Below are 27,893 nucleotides of genomic sequence, written 5' to 3'. Positions count from 1 at the left end.
ATAGGGTACGTGTTCTATCCATGAAAAAAACAGTTACAACATGTACGTGCAACATGGACGTCTGTATAAACCATAAGTATTAGTACTACTCTGAGCCGGCCACATGGTAATATTAGGCTGCTCAAAATGACGTTACTACTACGGGCAGCAATTGGCATGTAAACAAGGATACGGGAAGGGGATGATACTGGATACCTAGGGATCTGATGACTTGTAAGCAGTCAATGAGGTAAGTATATTGCAGTCTTTCATACATTTGATTTGGTGTCATGCTAGATATAGGAAGGACCCAGCGAACGATGACGGGAAAAGGGGGGAAGCCCAGCAACTAGGGAAAGGGAGGGAGGAGACCCCTAGGTAGATCTAACAACACCCTGACTCCCCTATCATCCCTAGATAGGTTCCTCACCTATCGCCGAGCAGGATACCTAAGCCCTGGCTGTCCCTAGAACTGGGCCCTAGGTAGGGAGGGGGAAGGGTGAGCACTAGTCAGCCCCACTGCAACTAAAGACAAATAAGGGAAACAGACAAGGGGAAACACTTAGCTTTGAGAAGACACCAGAGAGATCACGACTACAATCCTCAAAGGAACTCCAAGATGAATTTAGCTGACTGCTAGTACACCAGACCTGAACAGAGAAATTAACTCTATCACTGGCAACTCTATGGAGACACTGAGGGCATTTAAAGATCAAGCAAGGGTGTGTAAATTAGCAGCAGAAGGTGGAGATCACCGCTAGATCCTTGCGATAGAAGGAAACCACTACACTACAGAGATGAAAGGATCAAGAACGTGTCTGCAAGGCCAAGAGCAGCGACCTTCTACAGCTGGATCCAGAATGACTGTCTGTCAAACCTGATACACCCATGACATTTAGACACAAAAAATACACGTTCAGGTCTGCCCTAGTGAGAGCCACAGTATGTAAGCAGCTCTGGATAATAGCAGGTGGTCCGAAGCAGGACGCACGCATCTCTAATAGGATATATTGAAATGTGTTGTTTTTATGTAAATACTCTAGTGTTTGCTAGGTGAGCCTTGTGATGAAAGCCGGCCGGTGGGTGCAGCTCTCTGGCGCCCCCTTACCTCTCAGGTCAGTCAAGGTACTGCACCTAGAGAAAGTAGTGCCAGGAAGCTGCAACCAGCGCAGGGAACACGGTAGAGTGTTCCCCTTCAACGTCACTAAACCGTAACGTCACTACACAGCACAACTCGCTAGCGCCCTCTTAGCCTCAGGTCAGTCAAGGAACTGCACGTAGGATAAGCGGTCGCCAGAGAGACTGTCCTGTAACCTACTGGGTATCGGGGCCCTCTGTAGTGAGGGTGGTATATATATCTTCCTTGGCCGCGCCAGGAATATATATATCTGAACCTCCGACCGTCACTACCAGCCTTCCCCAATCCCCAGTTGGTATGCTGCCACCAGTCCCTATTTTAGATATACGCCCAGTCCGTGAATGGGCCTATATCGGGTCAGGAACCAACCCTGGGTAGCGTTTTTGGCTTGAGCCGAGCTCACACGGACGTGCGTTCGTTATGCAGAATAAAAGGCAGGCCCACAATTACTTGAGGTAATTGATTATAATAATACACTAGATACACGATATACAACTAAATATACACAGGTATAAGGTCAGGCTAAACTATACAACAATGGAATACAACACACAGAATCACCACAGCATATCAGTTACCGGTTTCTTGATTTTCTTGTGACGCAGGGAGAGGATTCTGCGATCGCAGGCACGGTTCTTTGTTACAGGCTGAGGCCTACCACCGCATGGTCAAACTGCTCCTCCCCTTGGTGGCCTCAGCTGGTGCTCAGATGTTCAGCACACCACTCTTGGGTCAAGACTGACTTGTCTCTTGTCTGTCCTGCTATCTTACCTGCCCTGTCCCGCCCACTGCTGGTGAGGTCAGCTGACTCAGTCTCCACCCTCAGGTCTAACTTCGATCAGAAGCCCAAATTCTATGGAACCCAATAACTTCTTCTGGGATGGTCTCATGATACCCCCAGGGGTTCCCATGGATTCGGGCCGCCGTAACCGACCTTTTGATATCAATTATGATACCATACGGTCCTCAGGAATGGCTCCGCGCTATATCTTGGCTTCCAGAGCACGTACAAACGTCTACCGCGGAGGCTTGTGTGCGCAATGGCTCCGGGACGCCGTGATATTTTTTTATTGGCCCATCCCACGCAACATGCGTGTACTATTCATGTTTCTATATCTTATGCCTCCATGCTTGTGACAGACAAAGAAACTAGTCCTATGGGACAAATGGTCAGGTACAGATAGACGAAGCCCCCCCCCCTGCTGGCTGTGTTTCCTCTCGAAGTCTTTGAAGCTCCTAGCATTCAAGTGTTAAGTAGGCTTCTTATCTTACAGGAGCCTGGATGGGGGGAAACTATCTAGTTGACGTTTTAACAGAAGGTCCCAAGGGTGGGGGCTGCTGAAGTGTGGCCATCCCTGGATATGATTTATCATTACCAAGATGGCGGCTACAGGTTCATCACACCTCCCCCTATACGAGGGCGCGAGGGGGTAGCACATTCCTGTGTTCCCCCGTGCGTCCTTCTGCACCCTCCCCTTGCCGGGATAACCCGTCAGCGTTACCGTGGTCACGGCCTCTTCTGTGGCGAATGGAGAAGTGGTACTGCTGGAGAGCGAGGCTCCAGCGTAGCAACCTGCCATTCGACCCAGAGACCGTGTGTAACCAGCTGAGGGGGTTGTGGTCCGTCTCCACGGTGAAATGGCTCCCGTACAAGTAGGGCTGCAGACGCTGCAGGGCCCATACAATTGCCAGGCATTCTTTTTCCACCGTGGAGTAAGCCACCTCCCGGGGCAGTAGCTTCCTGCTCAGGTACAAGACAGGATGTTCCTGGCCTGTCGTGTTGACCTGACTTAGCACAGCACCGAGGCCAAAGTCACTGGCGTCGGTCTGTACCACAAACGGCCGGTCGAAGTCGGCAGCTTGCAGTACAGGGGAGCTACTTAGGGCGGCCTTGAGTGCCCCGAAAGCTGTCTCGCAGGCGACTGTCCAGTCGACTGCGACGGGCAGCTTCTTCTTGGTGAGGTCCGTCAGGGGCTTGGCCAGGGTGCTATAGTGTGGGACGAACCTCCTATAGTACCCGGCGGTCCCCAAGAAGGACATCACCTGCTTTTTGGTCCTAGGAGTGGGCCAGGATGCGATGGCATCCACTTTCCCCGGTTCTGGCTTCAGAACCCCCCCGCCTACCCGGTGACCCAGGTAGAGGACCTCACTCATGCCCAGCTGGCACTTTTCCGGCTTGATGGTCAAGCCTGCCCGGTGGATCCGACCGAGCACCTGCCGCAGGTGCTCTAGGTGATCCTCCCAAGTGGGACTGAAGACTGCAATATCGTCCAAGTACGCAGCCGCGTACCCTTCAAGTCCCTCAAGCAGCGTATTGACCATCCGCTGAAAAGTGGCAGGGGCATTCTTCATGCCGAATGGCATCACTGTGGACTCGTACAGTCCAAAAGGGGTGATAAAGGCAGAGCGTTCCCTTGCCGCGGGGGTCAGAGGAATCTGCCAGTACCCCCGGCTCAGATCCATGATGGTCAGGTACTTAGCCCCGGCCATCCGATCGAGCAGGTCATCGATGCGTGGTATGGGGAACGCATCGGTGGCCGTTACAGCGTTGAGCCCCCGGTAGTCCACGCAGAACCGTGTAGTTCGGTCCTTCTTTGGTACGAGGACTACAGGCGAGGCCCACGCGCTGCTGGATGCCTGGATCCCCCCCAGCTTCAGCATCTCGTCTATCTCTTGGCGCATGTTTCCCTGCACCTCGAAAGAGACCCGATATGCTGAACGCCGGATCGGCGGGTGATCGCCAGTGTCCACGTCGTGGACAGCCATCTCAGTCCTTCCGGGCAGGCTGCTGAACAGCCCCCGGAAGGGGTGCAGGGTGGTCCCCAGCTGGGACCGTTGGTCCTCCGTGAGCTGGTGGCCAACCCCCACATCCTCGATGGACCCACCCGCCTTGGCTTGGGTGAGCAGATCCAGGAGGGTTTCTACCTCTCCTTCCTCGGGAAGGTTGCACACTGGGTGGGCAGTCGCTTCCCGCTCATGATGAGCCTTCATCATGTTCACGTGGAAGGCCTTCCTCCTTCCACGGGCGTGATCCAGGGTGACCAGATAGGTGACGGCATTGAGTTTCTGGTGCACGAAGTAGGGACCTTCCCAGGCTGCCTGAAGCTTGTTCTGTGGTACGGGGACCAGTACCCACACCTTTTGACCCACCTGGTAGGTCCTCTCACAAGCATTCTGGTCGTACCACCGCTTCTGGTCGGCCTGGGCCTGGGCCATATTGTCCTGCACCAGCTTTGCCAAGGCCATCATCCTGTCCCGGTGGCGCACGACATACTCGATGACCGACACCTCGGGGGTGGCCAAATCCCCTTCCCATGCTTCCTTCACCAGAGCCAGGGGGCCCCGTACCCGTCGCCCGTACAGGAGCTCAAAGGGGGAGAACCCCGTTGAGGCCTGCGGAACCTCCCGGTAAGCAAATAGGAGGTGTGGGAGGTAACGCTCCCAGTCTCTCCCGTGGGAGTCGACCAACATCTTAAGCATCTGCTTTAAGGTGCCATTGAACCGCTCACACAGGCCATTAGTCTGTGGGTGATACGGGCTGGCCACCAGATGTTGCACCTGCATTTGCTTACAGAGGGACTCCATCAGCCGCGACATGAACTGGGTCCCTCGGTCGGTGAGCATTTCTTGGGGGAAACCCACTCTGGAGAAGATCTCCAGTAAGGCGGTAGCCACCTTGTCGGCCCGAATGGACGACAAAGCTACCGCTTCCGGGTACCGGGTGGCATAGTCCACTACCGTGAGTATGAAGCATTTCCCGGAGTGGCTGGGAGTGGACAGAGGTCCAATAAGATCCACAGCGACCCTCGAGAAAGGCTCTTCGATGATTGGCAGAGTTACCAGTGGGGCTTTGGGGCGCGGCCCCGCCTTCCCCACCCTCTGACAGGTGTCACACGAACGGCAGTAGGCACCCACCGCGGCTCCCATCCCAGGCCAGTAGAAATGCTGAGCTATCCTGGCCTTGGTTTTAGCGATCCCTAGGTGTCCGGCCATCGGAATCTCGTGTGCGATCCGCAACAATTCCGCCCTGAACGGATAGGGTACCACTAACTGTCGGTCCCTGGGCCACGCCTCCGGTGAACCCTGCTGGACCGTTACCCGGTACAGCCGTCCCTGGTCCCAGACCACACGCTCGCAGTCTGACTCCATGGGAGGCTGTGCCGCCTGTTCCTTGAGAGCTTTCAGGCTGTCGTCTGCTTCCAACGCAGCCTGAAATTCCTGACTTGATGTGGCCAGAATCGACGAAACTGCCACATCCTCCGTCAGCCCCTCCGGGCATGTCACCTGGCCGCTGTCTGACCCGGCAGACACTTGGTCAGAAGTGGGGAAGCCGTCGGACCTCTGCAAGGCTCCTTGGGCTCCGGCGCTCCCACTCCTGGTGACAGCGGCTATGACCGCTGTGACCGTGGGTAGTGCCTGCTTCCCCTCTGTTTCTGACCAAGCCGCCCGATCAGGCAGGCTTCCTAGGCCTTTGGACATCTCGGATGTGGGGAACTCCTGCCCTGGGGTCTTACCTGGCGGCTCCTCTCTTGGGACACCCCCACCTCCCATGGCCTGTTCCTCCCCCTGCAGTGGGCCTATACTCAGCAGCCTGGATACCCCTGGGAGCCCTACACTGCCGGTAGCTGCCCCCCTCTCCATCCCTGAGCTTCCCTCTACAGAATCCTGCCCGCCCCCTCCCTCACCGGAGGACAAGAGGTCACGGCACGCCGGCTGAGCACCTCTGCGGGCATCCCCACACTCCCCACCTGCTTTCACTAACTCTGTTTGTGTTGTGTCTGTGCAGGTGTTACCCTCAGGTTTCACTCCCTCCTCCTCAGCAGGACACACACTACATACAACATGGTTGGCATTAGCAGCAGACAAATCAATACACTCTTGGGGGGCCGAACTTGGGGGTTCAGAGGGTACATACTGCGATACTAGACGCCCCAAGTCGGTCCCTAATAAAACATTTGCGGGAATATTTGGCGTTACTCCCACCTCCCGCATCCCCCTTCCGGCACCCCAGTCCAAATACACCATGGCAACGGGAAGTGCCGGCTCCACGCCTCCAACCCCGGAGACGGAAAGAGTCTTTCCTGGTACCAAGTCCTGGGGGGACACCACCTCAGGCCGTACCAGTGTTCGTTCAGCGCCCGTGTCCCGCAGTCCCATGACCGCAGAACGGCCTATGGTGACGGGTTGGATGTTGTCCAGGGACCTACCACCACCCCCTCCCACACACAAAACATTGGGCGCTCTCTGGGACTGGGATGGGGTCTTTTGGCGCTGGGGACACTCAGCCCTAAAGTGTCCTGGTTTGTTGCATAGATGACAACGTCTTACGTCTGGTCCTTGCCTGGAGAGGGCAACAGGGGGATACACCCCTTGTGTTCTAGGGGCCGGGGAAACAGGGGCATGACTGGGCTTACCCCCTCTCCAGGTGCTGCTGGCAGACTTCTTCAGCTCAGGCGCCCTGTTATTGGCATACTCGTCTGCCAGGGCGGCTGTAGCAGAAGCCCCTGTTGGTTTTCGGTCACGGAGGAACTGTCGGAGGTCCTCTGGGCAGTTCCACAAGAACTGCTCCGTGACGAACAGTTCCTGGACCTCCTGGCGGGTAGTAAGCGCTAGACCCGAGGTCCAGTGCTCTGCGGCTCTCAACAGCGCCCGCATATGATCGGTCCAGGTGTCCTTGGGGCCACGCAGCAGGCTCCGGAACTTCTGGCGGTACGACTCGGGAGTGAGGTTGTACTGCCGGATCAGGGCCCGCTTGATGCAGTCGTAGTTCTGTACCTCCCCGGCAGGTAAGTCCCCCAAGGCATCCAGGGACTTACCCCTCAAACGGGGGGTCAGGTATCTGGCCCACTGATCCCGGGCCAGATGGTGCTGAAGACAGGTCCGTTCAAATGCCACCAGAAAGGAGTCCAGGTCCCCATCCTTCTCCAGTAGAGGGAAGTCCTCAGCTCGGACTTTGGACGACTTGGTCTCCTGATGGGTTGGTTGCTCTAGCGGAAGCCCCCGCTGGGCCAGGTCCAGTTGGTGCTGGCGCTCCGCAGCTCGCTCTGCACGCTCCGCAGCCTCCCGGCGCTCTGCAGCTTCACGCTCCGCAGCCTCCCGGTGCTCTGCAGCTTCACGCTCCGCAGCCCGCTCCGCAGCCCGCTCCGCAGCCCGCTCTGCACGCTCCTCCTCCGCTGCCTTCTCTGATGCTGCCAGGAGGGTTTTGTAGACGGCATCGCCATGAGACTGGAGACTTGCCATAGCCGCTTGTAAAAGGGCTTGTGATCTGGACAGGCTGGGCTGGGTAGGTGGTGGGCAGCCCACTGCGGGACCGTATACTGGGGACTGGCTCCCTGAGGTGCCCGGGCTGGACTCCTCCTCGCCATGAGTAACAATGTCCTCCCCTCCTGCCACACGGACCGTAGCATTAGCCTCTTGCAGGGTCTTGCTCCTGGTGCCGTCTGCCATCTTGGTAACCGACACCGCTGCAACCCTGAGTTTGCACACACCTTGTTATACTTTTAGCCTGACCGTCTAACGTTGGGCTGACCTTAAGACTCCAGCAGTGGAAGTTACCACTGGCAGTCTTTAGTGCCTGGGAGTAGGGGTCCCACAACACTATTATTCTGCAATCCCACCGCTCTGCCACCAATGTGATGAAAGCCGGCCGGTGGGTGCAGCTCTCTGGCGCCCCCTTACCTCTCAGGTCAGTCAAGGTACTGCACCTAGAGAAAGTAGTGCCAGGAAGCTGCAACCAGCGCAGGGAACACGGTAGAGTGTTCCCCTTCAACGTCACTAAACCGTAACGTCACTACACAGCACAACTCGCTAGCGCCCTCTTAGCCTCAGGTCAGTCAAGGAACTGCACGTAGGATAAGCGGTCGCCAGAGAGACTGTCCTGTAACCTACTGGGTATCGGGGCCCTCTGTAGTGAGGGTGGTATATATATCTTCCTTGGCCGCGCCAGGAATATATATATCTGAACCTCCGACCGTCACTACCAGCCTTCCCCAATCCCCAGTTGGTATGCTGCCACCAGTCCCTATTTTAGATATACGCCCAGTCCGTGAATGGGCCTATATCGGGTCAGGAACCAACCCTGGGTAGCGTTTTTGGCTTGAGCCGAGCTCACACGGACGTGCGTTCGTTATGCAGAATAAAAGGCAGGCCCACAATTACTTGAGGTAATTGATTATAATAATACACTAGATACACGATATACAACTAAATATACACAGGTATAAGGTCAGGCTAAACTATACAACAATGGAATACAACACACAGAATCACCACAGCATATCAGTTACCGGTTTCTTGATTTTCTTGTGACGCAGGGAGAGGATTCTGCGATCGCAGGCACGGTTCTTTGTTACAGGCTGAGGCCTACCACCGCATGGTCAAACTGCTCCTCCCCTTGGTGGCCTCAGCTGGTGCTCAGATGTTCAGCACACCACTCTTGGGTCAAGACTGACTTGTCTCTTGTCTGTCCTGCTATCTTACCTGCCCTGTCCCGCCCACTGCTGGTGAGGTCAGCTGACTCAGTCTCCACCCTCAGGTCTAACTTCGATCAGAAGCCCAAATTCTATGGAACCCAATAACTTCTTCTGGGATGGTCTCATGATACCCCCAGGGGTTCCCATGGATTCGGGCCGCCGTAACCGACCTTTTGATATCAATTATGATACCATACGGTCCTCAGGAATGGCTCCGCGCTATATCTTGGCTTCCAGAGCACGTACAAACGTCTACCGCGGAGGCTTGTGTGCGCAATGGCTCCGGGACGCCGTGATATTTTTTTATTGGCCCATCCCACGCAACATGCGTGTACTATTCATGTTTCTATATCTTATGCCTCCATGCTTGTGACAGACAAAGAAACTAGTCCTATGGGACAAATGGTCAGGTACAGATAGACGAAGCCCCCCCCCCTGCTGGCTGTGTTTCCTCTCGAAGTCTTTGAAGCTCCTAGCATTCAAGTGTTAAGTAGGCTTCTTATCTTACAGGAGCCTGGATGGGGGGAAACTATCTAGTTGACGTTTTAACAGAAGGTCCCAAGGGTGGGGGCTGCTGAAGTGTGGCCATCCCTGGATATGATTTATCATTACCAAGATGGCGGCTACAGGTTCATCACAAGCCTGAAGTCACTAATCAATGTAAGTCTATGAGATCCAGAACAAGGATCTCATAGACTTACACTGAGAGCTCGTGACTGTTACCTCTGTCTTTCGGTCAGTCAGATGTTGCGGTTATAAGATGGCTGTGCAGAACTGGAGTGGTGCTGGAAAGAGCTGAAGACGGCAGGTGGTGAGTATAAGACTAGGGTCAGTGAACTTAGTGGCACCACTCCAACAATACATAAAAAAAATGCTGAAATGGTGCTTTAAGCAAAGAGAGTTAATTCCACCACATGTCCCAGTGTGCTTTCTACTACTCATAGGTGTATTCACTGAGAAAAAAGTTTTTTTCATAGTAGACATCAATAAATGACGTGTCATCGGGTGCTGTACAGTTCTATATGTCAGAGGATGCATAAATAGACTGTAAACACTGCAAAAACAGACACAAAGTCTTTTGGGAAATGCAAAAATTCTGTATTGTACATTATTGCAAAGCACATTTCTGTATTGTATATTACTGCAAAGCACATTTTTGAAACTGCATTGTAATACATAGCAATTGAAATAGTAATTATCTAATTCACAGTTAGTTTTTTTTTATAAATCAGACTTAAAAAGGTAAAAAAAAGTGGGCAGATGCCCTATGACTGGCATTAGTATGGTGGCATCACCACTTCCAGGAAAAATAGTATCCATTTATTGGCTGTTTTCTGCAATTACTTTCATCTGCTGTAACCTAGAGTTAAAGAAAAGTATCAAGACATATAATTATTTACTTGATTAGTCCAGTATGGGAAAATTTCTAATTGATATGAATAGTTATTGCCACGCCTGCTTGTGGAATTCTCCCTCCACCCTGAAGAGATATATACCTGCAAGAAGGCCATGTCTTCATTTAGCAGAACACCAAAATCAACGCTTAGGTCTATGGGAGTTGGAGCATAGCCATATAAGCCATGCTAAAAAACGTGTGCTCAGGGGCCTTCTCACGGGCGATCCTAGCAGAATTTTTAGGCACACTTATATTTGTATTCTTTGGTCTTGGCTGTGCATTACCATGGCCATCTGCTGTTCCAAGTATTCTACAAATCTCTCTAGCCTTTGGTTTAGCAATAGGAACCCTCGTCCAGGTGATAGGGCATGTTAGTGGAGCTCACCTGAATCCTGCAGTGACGCTGGCATTCCTGGTGGCATCACAGATCTCCTTCCTGAAATGTGTATTCTACATCTTGGCTCAGATGTTGGGAGCTGTGGCCGGAGCTGGGTTACTCTACGAGTTCACCCCACCCAAAGTGCGAGGGAATCTTTCCATTAACGCGGTGAGTGAACGATGGGTGGCAAAGTGGGAACTATTTAAAGTGTAACTGTACTTGTAAAAAATTTAGAATATGTCATAGTGGCAAGTCAGAAGTTTTGATCAGGAAGGAGGGTTGGGGGTTCTAGTTTTGGGACCCCCGCCCATCTCTAAAACAAGGAAGCAGATTTGCTCAGCTTCATTTAAGGGCGTGGTGGGCTCATGGCCTGGACCTCCTGCAATCATAACTTCTGACATGTCTCATACCACATGAAAGGTTGTTTTTTTTAAAGTATGGGTACACTTTAAATTTGAAATTAATAAATTTGCTTTAATCTACCTTTTGTGTATATGTGTGTATATATATATATATGTATTGTAATTAAGATATATATATCTTAATTACCATATATAGATATGTATATATACATACATATCTACATATATTAATTACTATATATATAGTAATATATGTGTATGTATGTATGTATGTATATATTGAATATATGTTATTGTCTCTCTGCTAATTTGACAGATGTTGTCTTATTTTCCCCAAATAAAAATATATATCTTTTTAATACCTAATTGCTTGTTTACTATTTGTGCAATTTTTTTAGCTTTCTATTAGTTAAAAATGTAAATAAATCTGTTAGTTTATAGAAACCATCAGCAAGGAGGCTAGCTAAGATAGCTGATTTCTAATGTGATTATTATGTACCTTAATAAAGCCCAAATATCAGAAATCAGCTCATTTAAACTTAAGACACAGTTAGTGTAAATGACATACAAAAACTGAATATCCAAAATAAAGCAGCGCCATGTCTACAGCAAACGGTGCAAGGCACAGGACCCCGACTCTGTACCCTCTTCCTATACGATATATGAAGATAGACTGCACTCCACGTGGTTCATTGAGCGAGCTAGATACTTTATTTTCCCACGACTGCACAACGTTTCCGCTCTTTCTTAGGGACTTTTTCCAGCAATATGAAGCATTATGGTAGAAGGAGTAAGTACTAGTAGGTATAATCTGAAATCTGTGATTACTATCAAAATAGCGTGAAATGCACAGTAGTAAGGGCTGAAACACCGCATGGACATTTGCACAGAGGCCAGTTCAGTTTCCATCTTGTTCACCAAAGTTTCTGGATTGCTGCCTAGCTGTAGTGCCTGAATTAGGACAGATTAGCAGGACCACAGGGAGTCATAGGACATTAGGTAAAGCAGAAGACCCACACTAAAACTGAACCCCATCATGTAAAAAAGCACTAAGAAGACTCATTTTAAGACCGTGTATATTATAACAGATCCATCAACAGCAGCTTGCTGGCAGTTTCCAGGAAGCAGTAGGATGTTCTTTTCCATACTGCACAGGGTAAAGTGAGAACAGTAGAAATATAGTAATGAAGTTAGAGTAGAAAGATTGTAGTTCTAGAAGCTGAATGTGCACAAATACTAATGTTACATGGAGCTTTTCTTGATAATTGATATGATTTTGCATTTTGGCGCCATTACTTAGTTTAGAAATCCATGGACTAGTTTTGGAGTCATCCTTCTTTAGTTTCTTATGTAAATGAGGTGCTCGGTGCAGTGTGGGTAGAGCTGTGCTGTTGCAATTTTTGCTGGTTAGTTCTGCCCCCTGCTTCATTGATTGACAGCTGTGGTATCACTGAATATAGGGTAAAGTATGCCGAAACAGCGTAATGTTCATTCAGGGGGTTTCTTCTCAAGGATATAACCATAGCAGATGGGGGTACAGCCGCCATTCACATGTATTTCAATACTGTGTGTTTTCAGATCAATGAGGACACCACTGCGGGGCAGGCGGTGGCCGTGGAGCTGTTCCTGACCATGCAGCTCGTCTTGTGCATTTTTGGTACGACAGACAGCAGAAGATCAGACAACACCGGATGCCCAGCTTTATCCATTGGACTTTCAGTTTCTTTAGGACATCTACTTGGGGTATGTAAGCAATTAATTAAAAAAAAATAATTGTATAGCTTTAAATCTGAGCATGAGTATGACTGTGCCCACCAGACAGCCCCCAATCTATTGAATATATGTCGCACTTCCTTTAGTGGTCCCTTTTGGTCATTTATCACTTACATATTTGTGGACTCCTAAAGGCTCCCAGACACATTAAAGTCAATTGACCCCATTTATTGCAATGTTTATGGTGGTCCCCCAACTCTCCACTCACAGATAATTACACACCCCATTCCTTATATATCTCCTAGGAGAAAAACTGCTGACAGGTAGAAACACCTAATCTCCATTCTAAACACTTGAGCACGCGGCCGACCTGATTGGGGTTTCGCAGAGATAGTCATTAAGCCCTATAAAAGTTTATGTGAACCTTTAAAACCCAAAATCTTCTGGCAAGTAGTAAAAGGGAGTCTGTGAGCACAAAATAACTGTTCCAACCAAGCCCAGTCACTCAGTGCACCCTTGGTGTGGCCAAGCGGTTCAGTGCATCTTCCCATCTACTTGTCTTCCAAATATCCAGCCTACTTATTCCTTGATTGAAAGCTCTGGGTTTAGAAAAACCAAAGAATGGCGGAGATAGACAGAAAATAAGTAGGCACTGCCAGTGTTGTTAAAGCGGACCTGACACCAGTAGAAAAGTGGACAATTTTTGTTCTTATTTTATTCCTTCTGCTTCCGATTAATCAATTTACTGTTCATTTTTTTTCTTTTTTTTAATACAACATACGGTTCCAGAGATTTGGGGCTTTATACAGGGCTCTTATACGGTGCTCATCAATATTAAGAACTACCTGGAAGCAGGTTTATGAGTCCTCTAATGATAATCTCCTGCTGTCAAAACTGTAATGTTATCAAAACCTCACCAAGCAGCCAAATACATGACACATCACTGGAATCAGGGTCTCTTTCTCTACATTATGGTGCTCTCAGATTTGGTGGCTAAAACCTGGTGACAGATTTCCTTTAAGTCTTGCACTTACAGGATAGCTACCTCCATTACGTGGTAGTAGAAAGCCCTCATCTTCCTGCTGGGGGAGAGCTAATTTGTATGGCACAAGCACAAATTTCTGAAACGTTCCTTTGAATGTCAGTAAATTACATATTGCTTAGTTCCTGCAGTGTACATTGTATACTTATACCTCTGTGTTCTGACATAATTCCATCTCTTTCTTGGTTCCAGATCTATTTCACTGGTTGTTCAATGAATCCAGCGAGGTCTTTTGGTCCTGCAATGATTATGGGATTGTACAGTTATCACTGGGTAAGAACATTTGGGGCAAGCACAAGACCTATCTAAAAACCTTGAAGCATGCATTTAGTGATTGTGGGACTTTTTGGAGCCAATGTCAGGAGTGGATGCAAAAAGAGGAAAGAGCATAAAATAACAAAATAAATACAAGTATCACAGAAAAAAGTGCCACTACAAACTCTTAGGCTATGTGCCCACGATGCTGAAATGCTGCAGATTTTTTTCTGCATCTCCCTGGCAGGAAAAAGGCATGAGGATTTTACATGCGTTTTTCCTGCCAGGTAGAAGCGTTTGTCAAGCGTCTTGGCATGCATTTCTGCATGCGGGTTATCAAGCACTTTTCCAAGCGATTTTAGCATCACTTGGAAAAGTGCTTGACAACTTGGTCACACTATATAAACCCATGCAACCGGCATGGATTTATATAGTGTGACCAAGTAATAGTTAAAAAAAAAGAATAAAAATGGTAAAAAATAAAACATTATACTCACCGCAGCCATCAGTGGTCGCGTGACCTGTCACATGACTAAATGACGTCATGGAAGGTCCTTTTACACCATCGAGAGCCGCCGGGGAGCCAGGACGCATCACTGAGGAGACTAGGGGACATCGGAAGGTATGTATAATGTTTATTTTTTATTTTAAATTCTTTTTTTACAGGTACTATGGTACCCGGGTCTGGAGGAGAGTCTTCTCTTCTCCAGACCCGGGTACCATCCGCACATTGAATCGCTTAATATCCGCATGTGTACATGTAGTCATGCGGATATTATGCGATTCAATACAAGTCAATGGCGGCGATTACACTGCGTGTCCGCAAAATTAATGGACATGCTGCGGATTTTTCCGCAATGATAACCCGCAGCGGAAATGTCCGCAGCACGTGCACAGCACATGCGGATTATCATTGGGGACCATGGGGCACGTATTACCAAGCGTTTTTTAAGCGTTTTTGCTGCGGAAATTCTGCAGCAAAAACGCTTGAAAAACGCATAGTGGGCACACAGCCTTAGGCCTCTGTGTGTTTCACAGATACACAACATATCCGTTTTAGCGTAAGGAGCCATTCACGTGTCCATGTTTATTTGTGAACCATGTGTCAGTGTAAAAATCATGGAGACATGTCCATTTTTGATCCATATCATGAGGGGCATAATAACCACGGTCACAGAGGTCGCGAACGTGACCAGGCCCGTGTGGGTGAGGGGCCAGTCAACATAAGCGCAAACTTCAACTGGATGTGCGTTCTCGGACAATCAGAAGCCAGCGGCTGATGTCAGCGTGCTTGTGACTGGGGGCATGTCATGCGCTCACGACGCTTGCATGCTGTAGTCAGCTGCCTTCTTCACAGAAGAGGGACCCGTGCGGCGGAGGAGCAGATGAGAGGCGAGTATAATTGTTTATTTTTTTTCTATACATTAACAGCAGCAGAACGGGGGGCTATATACCAGGATGATGCCCAGATAAGGGACATACAGTGGTGGCCAAAAGTATTGGCACCCCTGCAATTCTGTCAGATAATACTCAGTTTCTTCCTGAAAATGATTGCAATCACAAATTCTTTGGTATTATTATCTTCATTTAATTTGTCTTCAATGAAAAAACACAAAAAGAATTGTCCTAAAGCCATATTGGATACAATTCCACACCAAACCTAAAAAAGGGGGTGGACAAAAGTATTGGCACTGTTTGAAAAATCATGTGATGCTTCTCTAATTCGTGTAATTAACAGCACCTGTAACTTACCTGTGGCACCTAACAGGTGTTGGCAATAACTAAATCACACTTGCAGCCAGTTAACATGGATTAAAGTTGACTCAACCTCTGTCCTGTGTCCTTGTATCTACCACATTGAGCATGGAGAAAAGAAAGAAGACCAAAGAACTGTCTGAGGACTTGAGAAACCAAATTGTGAGGAAGCATGAGCAATCTCAAGGCTACAAATCCATCTCCAAAGACCTGAATGTTCCTGTGTCTTCCGTGTGCAGTGTCATCAAGAAGTTTAAAGCCCATGGCACTGTGGCTAACCTCCCTAGATGTGGATGGAAAAGAAAAATTGACAAGAGATTTCAACGCAAGATTGTGCGGATGGTGGATAAAGAACCTCGACTAACATCGAAACAAGTTCTAGGTGCCCTGCAGTCCGAGGGTACAACAGTGTCAACCCGTACTATCCGTCGGCGTCTGAATGAAAAGGGACTGTATGGTAGGATACCCAGGAAGACCCCACTTCTTACCCCGAGACATAAAAAAGCCAGGCTGGAGTTTGCCAAAACTTACCTGAGAGCCTAAAACGTTTTGGAAGAATGTTCTCTGGTCAGATGAGACAAAAGTAGAGCTTTTTGGGAAAAAGCATCAACATAGAGTGTACAGGAAAAAAAAAGAGGCATACAAAGAAAAGAACACTGTCCCTACAGTTAAACATGGCGGAGGTTCCCTGATGTTTTGGGGTTGCTTTGCTGCCTCTGGCACTGGACTGCTTGACCGTGTGCATGGCATTATGAAGTCTGAAGACTACCAACAAATTTTGCAGCATAATGTAGGGCCCAGTGTGAGAAAGCTGGGTCTCCCTCAGAGGTCATGGGTCTTCCAGCAGGACAATGACCCAAAACACGCTTCCAAAAGCACTATAAAATGGTTTTAGAGAAAGTACTGGAGACTTCTAAGGTGGCCAGCAATGAGTCCAGACTTGAATCCCAGAACACCTGTGGAGAGATCTCAAAATGGCAGTTTGGAGAAGGCACCCTTCAAATATCAGGGACCTGGAGCAGTTTGCCAAAGAAGAATGGTCTACAATTCCAGCAGAGCATTGTAAGAAACTCATTTATGGTTACCGGAAGCGGTTGTTCGCAGTTATTTTGGCTAAAGGTTGTGCAACCAAGTATTAGGCTGAGGGTGCCAATACTTTTGTCTGGCCCAAAAGTTAGTGCAGTTCATCCAAGATGGCACATCAGTGCGAGCTGTGGCAAGAAGGGTAGCTGTGTCTGTCAGCACAGTGTCCAGAGCATGGAGATGTGAAGGGAGCCATAGGAGAGCAACAACCCAGCAGCAGGACCGTTACCTCCTCCTTTGTGAAAGGAGGAACAGTAGGAGCACTACCAGAGCCCAGCAAAATGACCTCCAGCAGGCCACAAATGTGCAGAAACCGACTCCATGAGGGCCCGACGTCCACAGATGGGGGTTGTGCTCACAGCCCAACACCGTGCAGGACGCTTGGCATTTGCCACAGAACAACAGGATTGGCAAAGTCGCCACTGGCGCCCTGTGCTCTTCACAGATGAAAGCAGGTTCACACTGAGCACATGTGACAGACGTGACAGAGTCTGGAGATGCCGTGGAGAGCGATCTGCTGCCTGTAACATCCTTCAGCATGACCGGTTTGGCAGTAACGGTGATGGGTGGCATTTCTTTGGAGGGCAGCACAGCCCTCCATGTGCTCGCCAGAGGTAGCCTGACTTCCATTAAGTACCGAGATGAGATCCTCAGACCCCTTGTGAGACCATATGCTGGTGCGGTTGGCCCTGGGTTCCTCCTAATGCAGGACAGTGCCAGACCTCATGTGGCTGGAGTGTGTCAGCAGTTCCTGCAAGATGTAGGCATTGAAGCTATGGACTGGCCCACCCTTTCCCCAGACCTGAATCCGATTGAGCACATCTGGGACATCATGTCTCGCTCCATCCACCAACGTCACGTTGCACCACAGACTGTCCAGGAGTTGGCGGATGCTTTAGTCCAGGTCTGGGAGGAGATCCCACAGGAAACCATCCAAAATCTCATCAGGAGCATGCCCAGGCATTGTAGGGAGGTCATACAGGCACGTGGAGGCCACACACAATACTAAGCCTCATTTTGACTTGTTTTAAAGACATTAAATCATAGTTGGATCAGCCTGCAGTGTGTTTTTCCACTTTAATTTTGGGGATGACTCCAAATCCAGGCCTCCATTGGTTAATAAATTTGATTTCCATTGATGATTTTTGTGTGATTTTGTTGTCAGCACATTCAACTTTGTACAGAACAAAGTATTCAATGAGAATATTTCATTCATTCAGATCTAGGATGTGTTATTTGAGTGTTCCCTTTATTTTTTTGAGCAGTGTATATCAGGATGGGAATATTGTGAAGATGTTAAAAATGTTGTGCAGATAAGAAAAACATAGATGTTTCATAGATAAACATTGCCCAGCCTTACCATGAGATGTGTATGGGATTCCTACTCAGCTCAATTGTAGCCATATTTTACTCATCCCGTACAATCATTTTAAGAAATGGACAATATACATGATAATGTCATATATTTTATGCAAAAAATTGAGTAGATCCCATCTGAGGAATGGGTTAGCAGAAGTGATGGGCGAGCACTAAAATGTTTGGGTGCTTGATGCTCGGGTCAAGCAAATTGGAATGCTCGGGTGCTCGACCCGAGCAACGAGCCCAGTGTAAGTCTACGGAAAACTCGAGCATTTTTCATGCGGCTCCCCCCGGCGGTCTGCAGAGGGCCTAAAAATTGCCCAAATCGATGGGAACAGTGCTCAAATGACATGAGAACAGCATGGGGAAGACCCCTGGAAGCATTTCTGACTCCCAGGTCACTGCTGTCAACAATGTTGTCAGAAGTATTACGCCACTTTTACGGACTCACAATAAAACATACAGAAACGAAACCAAAATGGATTTTCCTGGGAAATATGTTAAGGAACAACCTTACAAAAATACTCCTCCACACCTTGGGCTATGTTCACACGTAGTGTTTTTCATGCGTTTTTGCACTTTTGCATTGCTTTCAACCGTGTCAAATGAATTCACTGGGAAATGTCATTTTAACATTTTACAACCTTATCTGACCATGTGGTGTGTGACATATCATCAGACACATCCTGTTCCATTTATGAAGGAGGGACTCTGAAAGTCACAAAGCCTATTTTTATAGGGCCATTAGGCGGCCTTTACTATTCTTAAAGGGCCAGCAGTAGGCCCACACTATTCTTAGAGAGCCATCAGCTGGCTATGCTTAGTTGTTCTCATTACTAAAGAGTGAGTCTCCTATACTGTTATTGCGTATGCAGTGAGTGGCAGGTCTGCCCAAAATTTGGACGCACCCCAATACACCTTTGAAAATTTGGATGCACCCCAATACCCCTTTGAAGAGACTTAGAGGAGGGCCTCCTGAAAACAATGTCCCCATTATTAGGAAGTGGGTCTCCTATACTGTTTGCCTATGCATTGACCGCAAGGGCTGCCAAAAATTTGGACCTACTCCAATACCCCTTGGAAGAGACATAGAATGTTCCCATTATTAGGAAATGAGTCTCCCATTGTGTTTGCCTATACAGTGAATGCAAGGGTTGCCAAAAATTTGGAGGCACTCCAATGCCCCTTGGAAGAGACGTGGAGGTAAGAGGGCCTCCTGAAAACAATGTTCCCATTATTAGTAAGTTGGTCTCCCATTGTGTTTGCCTATGCAGTGAATGCAAGGGTTACCAAAAATTGGGGGGCACTCCAATGCCCCTTGGAAGAGACGTAGAGGGCCTCATGAAAAAATGTTCCCGTTATTAGGAAGTGGGTCTCCCATAGTGTTGGCCTATGCAGTGAATGCAAGGGCTGCCAAAAATTGGGAGGCACTTCAATGCACCTTGAAAAAGACGTGGAGGAGGGCCTCATAAAAAAATCTTCCCATTAGAAAGGAGCGGGTCTCCTATACTTGTAATGCCCATGCACTAAGTGTATGGGCTGACAAACATTTACCCCTGGGGGGTATACATGAACATACTGTATAAAAAAATATTTTTCCAGGCATCATAAACACCCTTTAAAAAAATTATGTGGGTGTTAGATCACGGACCACAGTCACCCTGGTGATATGGTGGTGGAGGAAGAGGTTGAGGAAAATAACAAGAGCAAATAGCCAAAATCAAGAAGCATATACCCACGTGTGGGTGTGAAGAGGTGCATGGGAATACACCTCCCAAAAAAAGACACTGGATTTGAGTTTATGTTACGCTGCTATCATTCGGTGGTGTTGAGAAGTCTGGACCAATCCAGCCCTTGTTGATTTTTATAAGAGACAGCCTGTCAGCATTTTCAGTTGACAGGCGGATGCGCTTATCAGTTATAATTCCACCAGCGGCACTAAAAACCCGCTCTGATAAAACGCTAGCGGCAGGGCAGCCCAGGACCTCCAAGGCGTAGAGAGCCAGTTCATTCCACGTGTCCAGCTTGGATACCCAATAATTATAAGGCACAGAGAAATCACGGAGGATGTTGGTACGGTCGGCAAGGTACTCCCTCAGCATCTTCCCAAACTTTGCACTCCTTGTGAGAGTACCCCGTGCCTCAGGGCTAATGCGATGGGAGGGGCTGATAAAACTCTCCCAGAACTTTGACAAGTGTTCCCCTGCCTCTGCTGGATTGAAGTTGTGTCTTTCTCGCCTGTACTCCTTGGTTGTCCAATGAACTGTGACCTCTGCCGCCAGCGTTTTCAGATGGAAATTTTTTTAATAGTTCCACAACAAGGGCCTTCTGGTACTGCCCCATTTTTGTAGACCTGTTCGCCTCAGGAATAAGAGATATAACGTTCTCCTTGTAGCATGGGTCTAGAAGTGGCAAAAAACAGTACTGACTGTCACCCAAAATTTTGAGAATGAGAGGGTCACGGGAAAGGCAGCGTAACATAAACTCAGCCATGCATGCCGGACTGCTAACAGGCAAGACTTCCGTGTCCTCACCAAGAGGACGGCTGACCATGATCTCCTCCTCCACCTCCTCCTCCTCCCTGTCCTCAGGCCATCCACGCTGAACAGACGGTATGACAGTTGTGAGGGTAGTACCCTCTATAGCGCATGAAACTAGCTCTTGTTCTTCCTCCTCCTCCTCTTCCTCATTGTGACCCAATCCAAGTTGGGATGAGATGAGGCTGGGCTGTGTATAATCACCTTGTTTGGTTCCTTTCTCCATCTCATCGTGCTCCGCCTGCAATGCATCCTCTTCGATTGTGAGCAGAGAGCGTTTCAGAAAACAGAGAAGCGTGATGGTGACGCTAATTATAGCGTCAACGCCGCTCACCATCTTGGTGGAGTCCTCAAAGTTTTGGAGGATGGTACATATGTCTGACATCCATGTCCATTCCTGAGGTCTTATATGTGGAGTCTGAACTGAATACCGACGGCCTTGTTGATGCTGGTAGGCAACAACTGCCATCTTCTGCTCACAAATCCTTCCCAACTTCTGAAGTGTAGAAATCCAACGCGTGGGGACATCACACACTAGTTGGTGAGCCGGAAGCTGCGAATGCTGCTGAAGCACGGCAAGGGCGGCGGAAACTGTAGCTGACTTTCTAAAATGGGCACACAGGCGGCGTACTTTGACAAGCCGATCGGGCAGCTCCGGGTAGGATTTGAGAAACCGCTGAACCACGAGGTTAAGCACATGGGCCAGGCATGATACATGTGTGAGCTCGCCTCGCCTCAGAGCCGCCACCAGGTTCCGGCCATTGTCACACATGACCATCCCTGGATGTAAGATCAGCTGTAAGATCAGTGGTGTCAGCCACAGATCTGCCTGCTCTTTCAGAGCTGTCCACAACTCTTCAGCATTGTGCGGTTTGTCACCTAAGCATATTATCTTCAGCACAGCCTGTTGCCGTTTGGCTGAGGCAGTGCTGCAGTGCTTCCAGCTTGCGACTGATGAGGTCATTTCGGAGATAGAGGCTGAAGAGGAGGAGGAGGCTTAGGAGGATGAGGTGCAGGAGCCGTAGACTGTGGGGGCAACCCCGATTGACCTAGGGCCCGCAATCCTCGGCGTCGGGAGGATGTGTTCCGTCCCAAGGTCCGACTGGGTCTCGGCTTCCACTATGTTAAACCAGTGTGCCGTCAGCGAGATGTACCATCCCTGCCCACAAGCACTTGTCCACGTGTCCGTGGTTATGTTGACTTTCCCAGTAACTGCATTGTTGAGGGCACGGCTAATGTTGTGGGACATGTGCTTGTGTAATGCGGGGACAGCACACCGGGAGAAATAGTAGTGGCTGGGGACCAAGTACTGGGGGACGGCCACCGCTTTCAAGTTACGGAAAGCTTCCGTCTCCACGAGCCTGAAAGGCAACATTTTGAGCGCAAGCAGTCACGAAATGTGGGAATTTAATAGTGTGGCCTGTGGGGCGTTGGCTGCATATTTGCACCTGCATTCCAAGGACTGGGGTATGGACAACTGAACACTGCGCTGGGACAAGGATGTGCTTGCTGATGGTGCTAGTTGAGAGTGTGTAACGACAGGCGCAGGGCAGGAGGCATCTTCGCATGCATTATGGCTTGCATGCACAACAGCAGAAGAAGCAGTGGTGTCACCCGCAAACACTGTTCCTGGACCCTGGGGTTCGTCCCACAAAGTCGGGTGCTTTGCTGCCATGTGCCTGATCATGCTGGTGGTGGTCAGGCTGGTAGTTTTGCTACCCCTGCTGATGCTGTCCTGGCAGGTGGTGCAAATGACCTTTTTGGGGTTATCGGCAGAGTCTTTAAAACACAACCAGACTTGGGAAGACCTAACAGTTGTACTGGTCAGTTACTATATCATCCACCACCTCGTCTTCCACTTCCGTACCCTAGTCCTCCTCCTGACTTTCTGGCAATTGTGTCTCATCATCCTCCACCTCTTGTGACACTTTCCCACCATCGACTTCGTATGACCATGGCTGCTCAAATATTTGGGCGTCGCTACATGCGATCTCCTCTTGCCCCACTTCAAGTGGACTGGGCGAGAGGCCCGAATCTATAAATGGAAAAGTGAACAGCTCTTCGGAGTGTCCAAGTGTGGAATCAGTTGTCTCTGGGCACTCGGCATGGTGGGAGGAAGGAGGATCAGGGTGAGGAATATGCGATCCAGACGCACGGCTACTGAGACTTGAGCGTATGGAAGACAGGGTGGAAGCATTATCTGCTATCCAACCAATAACCTTTTCACACTGCTCTGTGTTCAATAGTGGTGTTTTGCGATCCCCTATTAATTGGGACAGGAAGGTCGAGCGAGAAGATGTGGGTGTTTGTTATGGCACAATTTCAGCTTGCCCATGGCTTCGGCCTCTGCATGCACCATCACCATCACGTCCAGTTCCCTGTCCCTTGCCACGTGCCTTGCCCATTTTAAATGGAGGACAATATCTTCCACGCTCACTACAAATGGCTGAATTTGGAGCGAACTCATATGTGATCCGTGTGACAGACAAACCACAGTTTTAAATAGCTGGCCTGTAGGTAACTATTTATAACAGCAAACTGGTGTCAATAACTTCGCTGACAAACTAAAACAAAATTTTAATGGAGGCCAGAAATGGCAGAATTTTCAGCGCAATTATATGTGATCCGTGTGACAGACAAAACCACAGTTTTAAATAGCTGGCCTGCAGGCAACTATTTTTAACAGTGCCGACCTCGTGTCAATAAGTTCACTGACACACTCCAACAAAATTTCAATGGAGGCCAGAAATGGCAATATTTTCAGCGCAATTATATGTGATCCGTGTGACGGACAAACCACAGTTTTAAATAGCTGGCCTGTAGGTTACTATTTTTAACAGCGACCTTGAGTCAAAAACTTCGCTGACACACTGAAACAAAATTTTAATGGAGGCCAGAAATGGCAGAATTTTGAGCGAACTTATATGTGATCCTTGTGACGGACAAACCACATTTTTAAATAGCTGGCATGTAGGTAACTATTTTTAACAGCGACCTCGTGTCAATAACTTTGCTGACACACTGAAACAAAATTTTAATGGAGGCCAGAAATGTCAGAATTTTCAGCGCAATTATATGTGATCCGTGTGACGGGCAAACCACAGTTTTAAATAGCTGGCCTGCAGGTAACTATTTTTAACAGTGCTGACCTCATGTCAAGAAGTTCACTGACACACTGCAACAAAATTTCAATGGAGGCCAGAAATGGCAATATTTTCAGCGCAATTATATGTGATCCGTGTGACGGACAAACCACAGTTTTAAATAGCTGGCCTGTAGGTAACTATTTTTAACAGCAACCTTGTGTCAATAACTTCGCTGACACACTGAAACTAAATTTTAATGGAGGCCAGAAATGGCAGAATTTTCAGTGCAATTATATGTGATCTGTGTGACGGACAAACCACAGTTTTAAATAGATGGAATTTTAGCGCTGTAATATGGAAAGGACCTGGCTGTATTCTGGAGTGCCAACAAGCAAATGGCGCAGAAAAACGGTGTTCTCTGGATTGCTTTTTAAGCAAATAATCAGGATTAAGATAAAAAAATATATATTCCTGGCCCCTGATACCTGGGGCTATTTCTACAAATATCTGTAAAAGCACCAGCAGAAAGAACTGGAATGGACCCTCTTGCTGTATGCACTGCAGTCTGCTATATACCCTGCCTGCCTACCTAGCACTGATATCTCTGCAGCTGGATTAGTCCTCAGAAGGACTGTTAGTTGAGATGGATATGTATATAATACATGGAGGTATACCTACACTAACTAATATACAACCAAATCTCTCCCTAGCTCAGCAGCACCTCTCCCTACACTGCCTGATTGTGGAGTAGACTGTGATGAGCACGGTGGCGCCAGGTCTGATATAGACCTGATGACGCTGTGCGGCCAGCCAATCACTGTAATGCCACAACCAAAATGGCTGCAGCATTACAGTGTGTGGCAGACAATCCCTGCCAAACATGCAGGGAGGGGACCCGAGCTCCCACCGAGCAACCCCGGAAATACTTGGCGAGTGCCGAGCATCTCGAGCAGTGAGATGCTCGGGCGAGCACCGAGCAGTAGCGAGCATGCTCGCTCATCACTAGTCAGCAGTGCTCAATGGAACGACCCTGCTCATTTGCATTTTTTTATACACTTTCCTTACTTGGTCTTATCCTTGACACTAATGTCTAGTATAAATGGACCTGAGCTGTAACACCAGACACTGCCCTTAGAGGAGAGGGGTGCTAGGTTGATAAAACCACGAAGGGGCTGTTAGGCTCCATTCTGATGATATTGGTTCTTTAAACCTGTCATCTTGGAAAAGCTGTGCAATCTTTGTGGGGAAAAAAAATCAGAATAACTTGGATTTTGTTCACTGAAATCCTTGCTCGCTCTGTGTGTTACAGTCAAGTGTGTGGTCATAATGATTGCTTGATACTGATCTCTGTATGCACACCCTGTACAACCTGTCAATTACTAATTAGGCCCTCCCTCTTGACTTTCAGAGTGAATAAAATATATTTTATATTGAATCTCTTCCAACAAACCTGTATATTCATCTGTCCCGCTCCTCCTGATCTACAACATTTTGCTGGCAGATCAAACTGCATATTCAATGTAAGAATAAAAAATGGAACCTGTCGCCATGTTTTCCTAATATAAAGTGTGGCCACCACCATTAAGGCCTCTTTTACAGCATTCTAGTAAGCTGTATGTAAGTCCCCTCTGCATAAGATAAGTTTTATTATACCCTCATACGGTGCAGTCCGAAGGGCATCTCTGGTCTTGCTTGCAGTGCCTCCTCTCTTCCTACTATCACTGTCCTCCCGCTTGCTTCATGTGGATGACGTGTCATACGTCTTCCACATAGTCTCCCCTAATCGTGCTTCTTTAAAGGCCGTGTACACCTTCAGAGAGCAGTTTATTTTTTTATTTTTCATTTTCTTCCTAAAGGTAAAGTTAAACAACTTTCTAAACAGTCTTCATTATAACTTTTCTATTTTACCACTGCACAGCATCTGTAAGTCCTTTAGCTGAGCGTTTTTACAAAAATGTTACAGTGCTATCTGCTCTACCCTCCCCATCTGTCAGTATTAGAGATAACAACAGTAAGAAGGATGGGGTACACTGATATCCATTGCAAGGAAAGGGTAGAAAGTATCTCAGAGATGGCAGAGGTTACTGAAACAGAAAAAAGCACGTGGAGAGGAATTAGTGCAGGATAGAAGCTGTGTTGATATATGAGCTAATGAAGACACCTTGGATACACATTCCTCACATCCAGCATATACTACTGGGAGAGACACTCCCACAAAAGAAAAATCTGAAACTATGATCAGGCCGCATACTGAATATCAAGGGTACTGAAAATGAATTCAGATTGCAGACTGAAGCTTAGTGCAATTAACATTAACTAACATATGTAAAAATCATTTCTCCATGTCAAGGGTGTCCATAGCTTTTAAGACCAGCAGTCAGGAAAACATTGCTAACCATGCCACAAACAAAAGAACATTGTTATTATAAATTGAAAAATTGAAAAAAGTAAAGTGAAGCCAAGTAATATGTGAAGTCCTAACACTTATATACCTGTATAATGACTATAAAGAGACATAAAATATATAGAGGCACGTAGGATCCTCACTGTTAATTGTCCGCTGCTCCGTTACTCAGGAAAATAAACATATTCTTTGTGCTTACTGCCAGGTCTTTTGGGTCGGTCCCATGTGTGGTGGAATTTTCGGGTCTTTGATCTACAATTACTTACTGGTCCCACATACAAAGAATCCTTTGGATAGATTGTCCATTCTTCAAGGAAAATATGACCCAGAACATGAACAAGAGCGAGAGGAACACCGCAAACATTCTGTGGAGCTGAGTTCTTTTCACAAGAGCATGGATAAAGTGTAAAATCACAAAGGAAGAAGGTGGCATTTTAATGAATACAATGGACTAAGTATTAAAGTGAACCCGTCGTCTACTCAACGTATATACCGCCATTTTACGGCATTGAATAAATCAGTGCGAAGTTTAATAGACTAGTAGGAATTGAAAAACCAAAGAAATGAGCCGGAGCACAAGTTGGTATACGTGCAACATATAAGAGCATGTTCACACTGTGGCCATAACAGACAAAACCTAAGATAAAAACACATCAACATATACCTTGCTCTAATTAAGTAAGTAGATAGTAATAGTATATGTTAATAACATTGAGTACTTAGTAAACACTGTTTTTGATAAAAAAAAGCATAAAAGCCGTCCCACCGCGACAAGGTGTACCCCAATCGGGATGGCCCTATCCTCTAGTGTTAAAACCTCCCCCTGTGTCAGACGACCTCTATGTAGACTAGTAGGAATTTTAATATTTTTATTACTATTTTTACAAATTTAAGTCCTACCTTTAGATGTACATTTTAGCACCTATGTGTAATCGATGTACAGTAAACCTTTTCTAAATACACTAAAGGAGTAGGTATGGGAGTATGAAGGAAGAAGTGATAATTACTTATATTGAGTATTTTCAATGTATAAACAATGCATGTATTGCAATTAATGTACACTTTTTAATATGGGGTTTTTATTACTGAACTGATGTTTTGTTATCTGTGGTAAATTATAAGAGAGAGTTTTGCTCAAATCAGACTCCACCCATGAAGATATAAATACATATATGTATATTATTATTATTTTTATAATAAAGTTAGGCCAGTTTAAATGACTTTAATTGATGCATATCAATGTAAATATCATGGCTGCAAGACCTGGATGTCCTTTGGGTTTACTGAAGAGAACTTAGATTATCACTGAGGTCTACGCGAGTTGGTTCAGTAGACATTGGGTGACCGGTATCTTTTGGCCTTATTACTGATATTAAAATACAACTGTATTACAGGAGTCTGTCACTAGCATAGCTCACATAGCATGTAAATGGCTTCCATACTCCTGCGGTTCCCCAGTCTTTGTATAACTTTAGCTGCATTGATGTCAGGATGTACTAATTTGGAGTACTGACGATGGCAGTGAACAGGACAGCTCAGCACCTGTGTCTCCCTAACCCTAGGGATAAGCTGCGGCAGGACATTGTTCTGCTGAGGCCATGTTCACACGTTCAGTATTTGGTTAGTATTTCACATCAGTATTTGTAAGATACAACCAATAGCAGGTCAAAAATGCTGGTGCACGTATTGCTGTTATACTTTCCCTCTGATTGTTCCGCTCCTGATTTTGGCTGAAAAATACAAATGTAAAATACTGTCCAAATACTGAACGTGTGAATGTGGTCTAAGCACAACACTCAAAGGAGGAGACATGCTGAACAACAAATTGCTAATAAACTGATTTCCAAAGTTTTGTAACTTTACATGCTGGATACAATTATTAAATAAAAGTTTAGTTACTCTTTAAAGAGGTTGACCATGACTTAATGGGTTG

General features: G+C 47.4%; 1 protein-coding gene across 1 annotated transcript; it reads left to right on the top strand.

Moving 5' to 3' along the window:
* Window positions 1–10,169: 10,169 nt before the first annotated feature.
* Window positions 10,170–27,166, top strand: LOC141250148 (aquaporin-5-like). Its single transcript, XM_073669881.1, has 4 exons — window positions 10,170–10,532; window positions 12,305–12,469; window positions 13,674–13,754; window positions 26,166–27,166. Exons 1-4 carry the CDS (start codon window positions 10,170–10,172, stop codon window positions 26,367–26,369), a joined length of 813 nt encoding a protein of 270 aa, XP_073525982.1. The 3' UTR covers window positions 26,370–27,166.
* The last annotated feature ends 727 nt before the right edge of the window (window positions 27,167–27,893 follow it).

This window comes from Phyllobates terribilis, unplaced genomic scaffold (assembly GCF_046119375.1).
Source record: "Phyllobates terribilis strain yellow unplaced genomic scaffold, ASM4611937v1 Scaffold_2__4_contigs__length_985480577, whole genome shotgun sequence".
NCBI classification, from domain to species: Eukaryota; Metazoa; Chordata; class Amphibia; order Anura; family Dendrobatidae; genus Phyllobates; species Phyllobates terribilis.
Note: the sequence above shows the minus strand (reverse complement) of the source record. Positions and strands in the feature narration are given on the sequence as shown.